General features: G+C 36.9%; 2 protein-coding genes and 1 long non-coding RNA gene across 3 annotated transcripts; 1 reads left to right on the top strand and 2 right to left on the bottom strand.

Annotated features, from left to right (window-relative positions):
* Window positions 1-1,137: 1,137 nt before the first annotated feature.
* Window positions 1,138-1,602, top strand: LOC134753079 (uncharacterized; the record flags this gene model as incomplete). Its single annotated transcript, XM_063688842.1, has 1 exon — window positions 1,138-1,602. A coding segment is annotated over exon 1 (465 nt), but the record flags the coding sequence as incomplete, so codon positions are not given.
* Window positions 1,603-1,604: 2 nt separating this feature from the next.
* LOC134753314 (uncharacterized) lies at window positions 1,605-8,186 on the bottom strand. The gene is made up of 3 exons (XR_010128815.1): window positions 8,142-8,186; window positions 2,075-2,143; window positions 1,605-1,720 (listed from the first exon to the last, which is right to left on the bottom strand). It is a non-coding gene; the product is annotated as an uncharacterized LOC134753314 (long non-coding RNA).
* Window positions 2,202-7,575, bottom strand: LOC134752997 (uncharacterized). The gene is made up of 10 exons (XM_063688757.1): window positions 7,485-7,575; window positions 6,879-7,141; window positions 6,500-6,602; window positions 6,194-6,235; window positions 5,708-5,821; window positions 5,033-5,191; window positions 4,683-4,754; window positions 3,913-3,960; window positions 2,602-2,646; window positions 2,202-2,212 (listed from the first exon to the last, which is right to left on the bottom strand). The coding sequence occupies exons 1-10, from the start codon at window positions 7,573-7,575 to the stop codon at window positions 2,202-2,204; spliced, it is 948 nt and encodes a 315-aa protein (XP_063544827.1).
* Window positions 8,187-9,819: the final 1,633 nt, after the last annotated feature.

Genomic DNA, 9,819 nt, shown 5'->3' with positions numbered 1-9,819 from the left:
ATTTAAGCTCAGGAATGCACCCTTGAAATTAACGGAAATAAAAAAACACGGTGTATTTTACAGAATAGGGTAATATATCGCCCATTTTTTTTTGTAAAAAAAAAGTGACACCAAAATAAAAATCATAATAAGTGGGTATTACATTTGTGTAAAAATATTTGGAAAGTATACTTACTCAGATTAATGAGGGTGGTGATGATGTTTTGGTCAACTCCAGGTATTTCTTTGATGGCTCCTCCAACAGCCTGCCCGCAGTTATTGCCCTGAAAACAAAATAATTACAAGACTGTGAGGGGCTTACTAAAAGTATCCTATAAGCAGTTTTCGATATATCCCAGGTAGCAAAATGACGTAAAATGACGTCAGCGACGTCATAATGACGGCATTATTACATCATTATGACGTCGCTGACGTCATTTGACGTCATTTTGCTACCAGGGATTAAAGGGTAGGTTTACACGGTAAGTACGCACTTACCCGTCAGGCGCACTTCACCCCACTCACATTAAACCGCTGGAGAACGAAGACCTGCAACTACCTCGCTTAAGACAAACCATTTGTCAGGTACGTATGTGAACTGACCACCTACTAAGCATAATGTAATTTCAACTTTGATATATGGCTTACTGATTTGGGGAAATTCGACATATAAATAACTAGCTTTTGCCCGCGATTTCGTCTGCGCGGACTTAGTAACAGCAGCTAAAGTAAGTATCGCTGGAAAAATTCTCATAGAAATCTAAATTTGAGCATATTATGCACACAAATTAGCAGGCACTTCGTTAATTGTCTCAATGCCACCCCGCTTTTTACTTTCTTAAGGGATGATTTTCGGGATAAAAACTATCCTATGTCCTTCTCACGGACTCAACCTATCTCTATGCCAAATTTCATCTAAATCGGTTCAGCGGTTTAAGCGTGAAGACAGAACACACAGACAGACAGACAGACAGACAGACTTTCGCATTTATAATATTAAGTATGGATAGGCGCAAAAACAACGCCTCAGGTTACTAAATCTAAAAAAATAAGGAAGTCGTGTGATATGCATTTTTATGATAAATTTTGAACCGGTTTGTTTTGTTTATTTTGAAGTAATATTCTTTACTTTTGTTAATTAGTTGAAATCTTACTGTGATGGTGTCGCTGCCTCCAGTGCTGCCACCAGTACTGCCTTCAGTGCTGCTTTTAGTGTTGCCTTCAGTACTGCTTTCAGTGCTGCCTTTAGTGTTGCCTCCGGTGTTGCCTTCAGTACTGCTTTCAGTGCTGCCTTTAGTGTTGCCTCCGGTGTTGCCTTCAGTGCTGCCTTTAGTGGTGCCTCCGGTGTTGCCTTCAGTGCTGCCTTTAGTGTTGCCTCCGGTGTTGCCTTCAGTGCTGCCTTTAGTGGTGCCTCCGGTGTTGCCTTCAGTGCTGCCTTTAGTGGTGCCTCCGGTGTTGCCTTCAGTACTGCCTTCAGTGCTGCCTTTAGTGTTGCCTTCAGTACTGCTTTCAGTGCTGCCTTTAGTGTTGCCTCCGGTGTTGCCTTCAGTGCTGCCTTTAGTGTTGCCTCCGGTGTTGCCTTCAGTACTGCCTTCAGTGCTGCCTTTAGTGTTGCCTCCGGTGTTGCCTTCAGTACTGCCTCCAGTGCTGCCTCCGTTGTTACCGTTGCCATTCCAGTCAACATTATCGCCGTTGGCTTTACTGCAGCTTTCTTTGATAACGGTCACGTCGACGGTGATATCTACAAATATTATTATTATATATATTATTATAAAGAGTAAGTTTAATAGGACATTATTGTCGAGGCGGGAAATGTAGCAACTTGCAGGTTTGAGTGTTAATTTTAAGCGGACGATATACATAAATCGCTCGCTGTGGAATGAGCTTGTGTGTGTGTGTGTGTGTGTGTGTGTGTGGTGTATTTAATGTTAGTATGTCTCACAGCAGTTTAAATTCGATAAATTCGATTAGAAGTGTTTCTAAAGGGTCGACAACGCGCATGTAACACCTCTGGAGTTGCAGGCGTCCATAGGCTACGGTGACTGCTTAACGGGCCATGTGCTTGTTTGCCACCGTCGTGGTATAAAAAAATTACCTTGGTATCCGGATTGCTTGAAGTATGGGCCGCACTTGTTCACGAGGTTGTCGATGATCTCGGTACCAGCTGGAAATAATATTACGATAATGTCATTGTCATAAAACTTAGATACTGAATTGACCAGCTACTGCCAGACTAATAAATTCCAATAAATTACATCAATAACATCATGGAAATTGGAACCAAGTTTTGAACTTGTCTAATAAGCAGATAGAATCGGACCAAGCTATCTTTGCACAGATAGCTATCAAATTACTATGAAAATATGATGGTGCAGAATTAGATTAGATAGACTCTTACCAGAAAAAGCTGAAGTTAATGATTTGACTAAAATCAAAAGAGCGACAACAATCAAAATTTAAAAAGATGACTTACAAGAAGATGTAATAAATGACATTTACAATCGGGTCTATCGCGAATTTATTTTGTTACCTTTATTTACCGACGTTTCGACATATGTGTTCAAAATGCGAAAGTTTTAAATGTTATATGTAATAAATGTTTATGAAAAACACTAAACTTACAGTTGGTCTTGCGGGAGTTACTGATGGACGCGGCGACGGTGGTCACTGAAAATTGAAACACATTATGTATTCACAAATATCAATAGGAGAAAACACAGGAAACATTAAAACACGTTTTAAGATAAATAATAAGAAAGCTGACATCTCATGATATGAATTCAAGCTGATATGAATTTTCATAACAACATTTTTATATTTGATCAGCAGAGCTCGAACAATTCATGCGGATGACGTCAAACCACTCATAGGATGATTTCAAATAGTATGCAGTGGTAATCTGCATTTAATTAATTATCATTACTTGGCCGGGCTTGGCTTGGGGGGGTTGGAAGGGGCAGACCTCGGCGGACTTTCTCTGATCAGATCGGGGAAATCCTGAAGAAAGGCCAGGTCAAGAGCACCCTAAACCGGCGAGCGTGTATGAGGAATGTTATGAAAGTGAAGGAAGCTAAAGAGGTATGTCAAGATCGTAGCAAGTGGAAATCTGTGGTCTCTGTCCACCCCTCCGGGAAATAGGCGTGATTATATGTATGTATGTATGTACTTGGCCGAGTGGTCTAGTGGTCAAGACGTTAGCCGCGTAAGCTGAAGACGCCGGGTTCAACTCCCGCCTCGGCCACCGGTGGACTGGGTCACTTTTTCTTTAGTGTATGCACATTGTATGTTATCTATCTCAGTTTCTAATTACACATCAAACTCTTTAATTAAACGATATCGTCACTTGAAATGAGCCGAGTACATAAAGTCTTTAACTGACATTGTCATTCAGATGAAAATATAATATATAAACACAAACATCAATTTTTACGTCATCTACATGAATTGTTTGAGCCCTGTTGATCAGATAATCGAATAATGAACTGAAGATTAAGAAACGCAATAACTCTATTTGGTACCTATAAACAGTTGAATATAATTGAATGAAGAGAAATAACGATTTAAAAGTAGAAAAATTACTGCCTTGGGTGAGACTTGACACTCACGGGCTCTGGAGTTCAAGTCACACCCAAGGCAGTCATTTTTCCACGTTTAAATTTATTCTAAGCTTAATAGCATCGATCGCAGACGATTCGGCTTGTTAAAATTTTTTTTAGAAATAATGATGATGAGCTATGTGGAAAGCAAGAGAATGATATTAAGAGGTCGGCCGCTGCACGCTGGCAGTCTGCACCGTGTGTTCACATGGCTTATGACCGCACAAAATGGAGACAAATTACATGTGGTCACGATCCCCAGCGATAAGGTAACGAGAAAAGAAGGCAGTTAAATGATGATTATATAAAAATTAAATAAAGGTATTTGAATACTCACTGATGACGAAGGTCTGCGTCACGGTTTCCTTAGAGATCTGCTTGTAGTCTGCATACAAATGATGATTACATTATAAATAGAATTTTACAGATTAAAATAGCTAAACAGTCGGTTCCGTAACATAAGTATCCAATTTTTTTATACAATTAGTAAAGCGACGTGGGTACTTAAGTTGGGGCACCCACCGTACATAATCTAAGCTACAGCATAGAGTAACTTATACTAGAGCGGTACTGTCATAGTAAATTTTGTAACCCCAGTAAATTCACTGCCATCTGTCGACACACTTTAAAACTAAAAATAAATATTTATAAAAATACGATAAAATGTATTTAAATATAGATAAATGATTTTTTTTATTTGCATTAATTATTTTTATGATTTTGACCCATGTTCTTTCACTGATATGCGTTAAAATTGTTAAATAACAAAGGAAACCGTCAACGCCATCTATACGACAGTTGGCCAAAGTTAGTAGCGCCCTCTGAACGAGAATCAAATTTTCTTGATTTTCGAGGCACGTTTTTTCCCTAGATTGTATCCATCTATTACGGAGTTATATCTATCTTTGGCAACAGTGACACAATACTGACAAAACAGCAAAAAAACTTCAATGAAATTGATAATACAGAACGCTTTCAGAAAACATCAAATATTAAATGAAATAAATACACAGTTATTTGTAATGAACTGAATCATAAAAAAAATAAGACAATTTTTACAACAGAAAAAAATACAATATATAAATAAAAAATAGAAAAAACACTTACTGGTAATGTAATCGCAAAGAGTGTTGACTCTGTTGAGGACTATATTGATGGAACCGCTGGTTTTTTCGATTTCTGCAATGAAAAGATACAGCATTAATATTGATATACATAAAAACGTAATTATAATTCCATCAATAGTCCCTATGTGTTCTATGACTTGACACAGAAAACTGATAGTAGATAGGTTTAAAATTGTATTGTTACACGTCGAATACTTAAAATCGTTAAAATTACAAATAAAAATGTTAGTCATTCTTGTTTTTAAGTACCTAATTGCTACCTTACATTAGGTACTAAAAAACTATTGGTAATACAGTTTTAAATATGTAAATACACTTGTACGAACATACCTTTTCCTCCGGAAATGATTTTGATGTATCCGTCGAGTTCAGCTTTAGCGTTGACAAGTCCGAAAAGCTTGACGTAGGCCTCAGCGGTGGCGTCGACTGAGAGTTCCCCTTCCACACCGAAGCGGGCGTTCCAGCCTTTGGCACGCACAGCGCTGTCTCCTGTGATAAGAGTATAATTTCGTTAATATTTCAACATGAACTGACCGTAGATTCTACCAACCGTTCGTGATTCGTTCGTGGGACCAATAAGACCAAAACGTAATGTTACGAAATGTTGTTATTAACTAGGCTTACGGCGTAGGAAAATATTGGCATGAAACCCAATACTAAGGACGTATTTTTCCCCTTGCGTTAGACTTAGCGGCCCTAGCGGTGGCTTCCGTAAAAACTGGTGCTTAGGAAGCTAGGCTCCCCAATATTTTAACAAAATACATGGTATTTTAATAATACCGAAGGAGGTGGTAGATGACAGAATTTATCGGGCACATTAGAGAGAGCTTGTATAAGAACAAGATCCCCAAAGTAACAAAAATTAACATTATTCTTTTTAACCTTAGGTCGGTTGATAAAATTTAGATGACACATTATGACTTTAATTGTGACTTTCATTTGTGATTCTTAATCCTATAGATCATTAAAAAGAAAATATGATGTCAACAATGATGTTGAACTTACCTGGGAGACCGAGGACACAGACAGCGATCTTGATGATGCAAGCGACCAGTCTGACGAAGAGGGAGCCGAGACCGGACACCAAGTTGTTGAGGGCCACTTGGAGAACCAGGATCACTGCAGAAGAGGATTTAGAAGTAAGATACCATAAATAAACAATCATATAAGTTATAAACTTTCGAGTTCCTGTGGCAGCCTCCAGTCTCCACCAGCAGATCAGCTCGATGATACTATAACATTGCATTGCCATCCAACTTAAGTAAAACTCAATTCAAATAATGGAATATTGGTCTAACTCAGTTTGTACGATTTGATTAAATACTCACAGACAACAATACAATACAAATACTCTTTATTGCACACCTCATTACATAAAACAATACAAAGAACAGCACAACAACGTTAATCTTGTTAACTTTTTAGTAAAAAAAGTTGTTGTATATTTGTCAATCATATTTTTCTTAAATAAAGTAAAATTATTGAACTTACAGTTGCCTACGACATCGAAGACATCCTTCAAGGTTCGGATAACTGGAAAGAAGAAAACAAATCAGTTGGTTTATAAAATAGAAGAAAAGAGTACAATTACAAAAGTGTGTAAGAAAATGGAAAACACGTATCAACTACAATATAAAACGAACAAACAAAATTGCACAACACGCAAACAGAAAATCGCACATTGGATCCAGCAATGTGTGCAGTAGGGAAAAGGCTTTGACTCAGCATTTTGTTGCAAAATATTACTGGCAATACCTTAATTTGATGTTATATAATATAGTCTGTCAAATAACTTACCAATATTAACGCAGGCGTCAAGAGCACTCAGAGCGGTGTTGGCAACACCATTGATGACCTTAAAGATTCCATTGAGGACTTCTCCAAGACCGAGATTGACGCCCTGAAGAAAAACAAAAGAGGTAAAATGTATTTAGTTAATAAATACCAACATTAAATATTCCAAGAAAACGAGGTTTTTGGTCGGCTTTTTATTTTTATTACAAAAAGGCAAGCATTTGACCGCAATCTCACCTGATGGTAAGTGCCGATGCAGTCTAGGATGGATCATGCTTACCATGATCATGATTATGCTTTTGCTTATGCTTAAAAGATGTTTATTCACTCTCGATTTAAAAAGATCCAAGTTATAGTGGACTAGTTATTATCAATATCTTACCACGGAAACGCCAGTGTTGTCTCCAGTGTTCTTTCCAGTGCTGCTTCCAGTGCTGCCTTCAGTGCTGCCTCCGGTGTTGCCTTCAGTGCTGCCTTCAGTTTTGCTTCCAGTGCTGCCACTAGTGCTGCTTTCAGTGCTGCCTTTAGTGTTGCCTCCAGTATTGCTTTCAGTGCTGCCCCCGTTGTTATTTCCATCCCAATCAACGTTGTCGCCGTTGGCACTACTACAAGTATTCTCGATAACGGACGCTTGAACGGTGATATCTAAAAAAAGGGTAAGTATGTATGATGTAATATAAGTACCTACATTAATACTGAGGGGGGAACTAATAAATGAATAAACTAAAAAAAAAAAACAAACTAATAACTAATAAATGAAGCAACTTGCGGGCTTGTCAAATGAGTATTAATCTTAAACGGACAACTTTAGGAGTGCGTTTAATTTAATATGAAGCCAGCAAATACCATTACAGCAGAGTCATGTATAATGCTTTAAAAATACTATTGTATAAACCAAATCCGGCTGCCATGTGGCAGGCATAGCCTAGTGTGCAGGGGCCGCAGGATATTGACAAATGTTACTAAGATTTTATATTTTTTTGTTTACCTGAGTATCCGGATTGCTTGAAGTGTGGGCTGCACTTCTTCACGAGGTCGTCGATGATTTCAGTACCAGCTGAAATAACACGTAATTCCATTTAAGGCGATGGCAAAACCAAATGTGGGAATGGAAATATTAACAAAGAAAAGACAGAAATGTCTGAGAAGCAATAGACTGTGCGGAGTCTGACCAAAATAACTTTGCAATGAATGACAGAAGAAAGTGCTAATTCCACGTCTAATTCCTCTGACAAGATGAATTTATGATTTTAAGGTCGATGTGGATGTGGAATAAGATGGACTAAGGGGAAAATTGCCCGACTTGACTATGTGTGTACCTATTATGTACCTATACCTACCCAATTTTGTGAATGAATTGTATCAAATTGTATATACTTATAAAACTTGACATGTTAAATACTATGTTTTATGAATAAATGCTTAAATCTTGAATCTTGAGTGGCAGTGGGCGGGTCACAATGCTCGCAGAACCGATGGCCGATGGGAGTGGACTTTCAGCTGAGATGATGATGATGAAGGGAAAGTTGAAGCTCAATACAAAACTACTGGCTCTGTGAGCTGTAGAGCCAAGGAGGAGCTTATTTAATTCTCATTTGTTTTTACAATATTAACTGACGGAGTTATGTGTATGCAGAATACTTACAGTTCGTCTTGCGGGAGTTACTGATGGCAGCGGTGATGGTAGTCACTGAAAATTTAAAATTAAATAAATTACATGTGTATCTATAAATAAAAACTCATAAGAGAGAAAGACGCAGAAAATACAAGAACGTTAAAAATAATAAAAGAGCTGACGTCTCAAAACACGCGAAAAAAGTAGAGCCAGATATGAATGTAAATTATTTTATAATGTTATTGAGAAAATATGCGCAATCCGATTATATTCCCTGTGAAATGATGAAGCTAGATTTGATAAACGTAGTTTTTATTGCAAATAATTTCCTACAGTTAAATGATTATTTTATTTTATTTTATTTTATTTTATTTATTTGGGGCATCAACAGCAATACAAAAATTAATACAAATCATAGTGAACAGAAAACATAGCCAATAACAGATGTCCACAAAAGTACAGTTAACATGCAATAACTAAGTGGAAACACAAAAAAAAAAGAAGGGAGTAAAAAAGCATTCTATACAAACTAGATATGGCTTGCATAACATGTGTACGTGTGTGTTTTGAGTGATTATGTGTGTGTGTTCGTGTGTGTGTATGTGACTGTGACTGAGTGTGTAATGGAAGACGGAAAGATTAAGGTGTGTAATTATTTACCTAGTTAGATTTCGTCAATTGTCGTTATTTTTAGATTTCAGTAGCAGTGACTGAACTCGTTTTTTTAAAGTTGGTTTTGTGCAGGTTATGTTGAAATATTTTGATAACGATTTCAATTAAAGCAGAAATATATTTGAATACTCACTGATAACGAAGGTTTCGGTGACGGTCTCTTTGGAGATCTTCTTGTAATCTGCACAGAAATGATAATAACATTAGGAACAACATTATTCATTGATATGTGGATGATATGTAGGGAAAACTATGTATGTACAAGAAGAAGACGCGAAAAGTATTTACAGTATTATTTATATAATTTTTTTTTTTTTTATGAAATAGGAGGCAAACGAGCAGACGGATCACCTGATGGTAAGCGATTATCGCCGCCCATGGACACCCGCAACACCAGAGGGGTTGTAAGTGCGTTGCCGGCCTTTAAGATACACACAACATTACACAGATACATAAAATAAAATAAACAGATAACATTGATAAAAATGTAACATAATATGTGTAATATCACTGAACCCAATTCAACATTATGCTATTCAATACCGGTATTTGACAACCGGCCTGGCCGAGTGGGTAGTGACCCTGCCTATGAAGCCGATGGTCCTGGGTTCGAATCCCGGTAATGGCATTTATTTGTGTTATGAGCACAAATATTTGTTCTTTGAGTCATGAGTGTGTTCTATGTATTTTATATAGAAAAGACTTGTCTTTAATAGAAATTCGTATATCCCTATATCTGTATTTCTGTATATAACAACAATGTAAATATATTATGTAGGTAATATAAATGCACAACTAAGTACTATAATGAGAATATATTGTAGGTAATAATTTGTATTGGGACTTGGTACCTACTCCAAACAAGTAATAAATAGAATTGGATTAATATATTTTGATAAAATGAAAGCAAAACAAAAATTTACGTTTTATAAGGATATTTTGAATAAAATATATATATTAAATAATATATAAACGAATGTACTTACTTGTGATGTAACCACAAAGAGAGTTCATCTGGTTGAGGGTGATGTAGATG

Source organism: Cydia strobilella, chromosome 26 (assembly GCF_947568885.1).
Source record: "Cydia strobilella chromosome 26, ilCydStro3.1, whole genome shotgun sequence".
NCBI classification, from domain to species: Eukaryota; Metazoa; Arthropoda; class Insecta; order Lepidoptera; family Tortricidae; genus Cydia; species Cydia strobilella.
Note: the sequence above shows the minus strand (reverse complement) of the source record. Positions and strands in the feature narration are given on the sequence as shown.

Excerpts from the sequence above, each read along its gene's own strand:
- LOC134752997 (XM_063688757.1), bottom strand. The coding sequence starts at position 7,575 with ATGGAATTACGTGTTATTTCAGCTGGTACTGAAATCATCGACGACCTC. Across the intron at positions 5,822-6,193 it reads CTTCGATGTCGTAGGCAACT|TGATCCTGGTTCTCCAAGTG; the intron begins GTAAGTTCAATA and ends CCTCTTCTGCAG. Across the intron at positions 3,961-4,682 it reads TCTTTGCGATTACATTACCA|ACTACAAGCAGATCTCTAAG; the intron begins GTAAGTGTTTTT and ends ATTTGTATGCAG.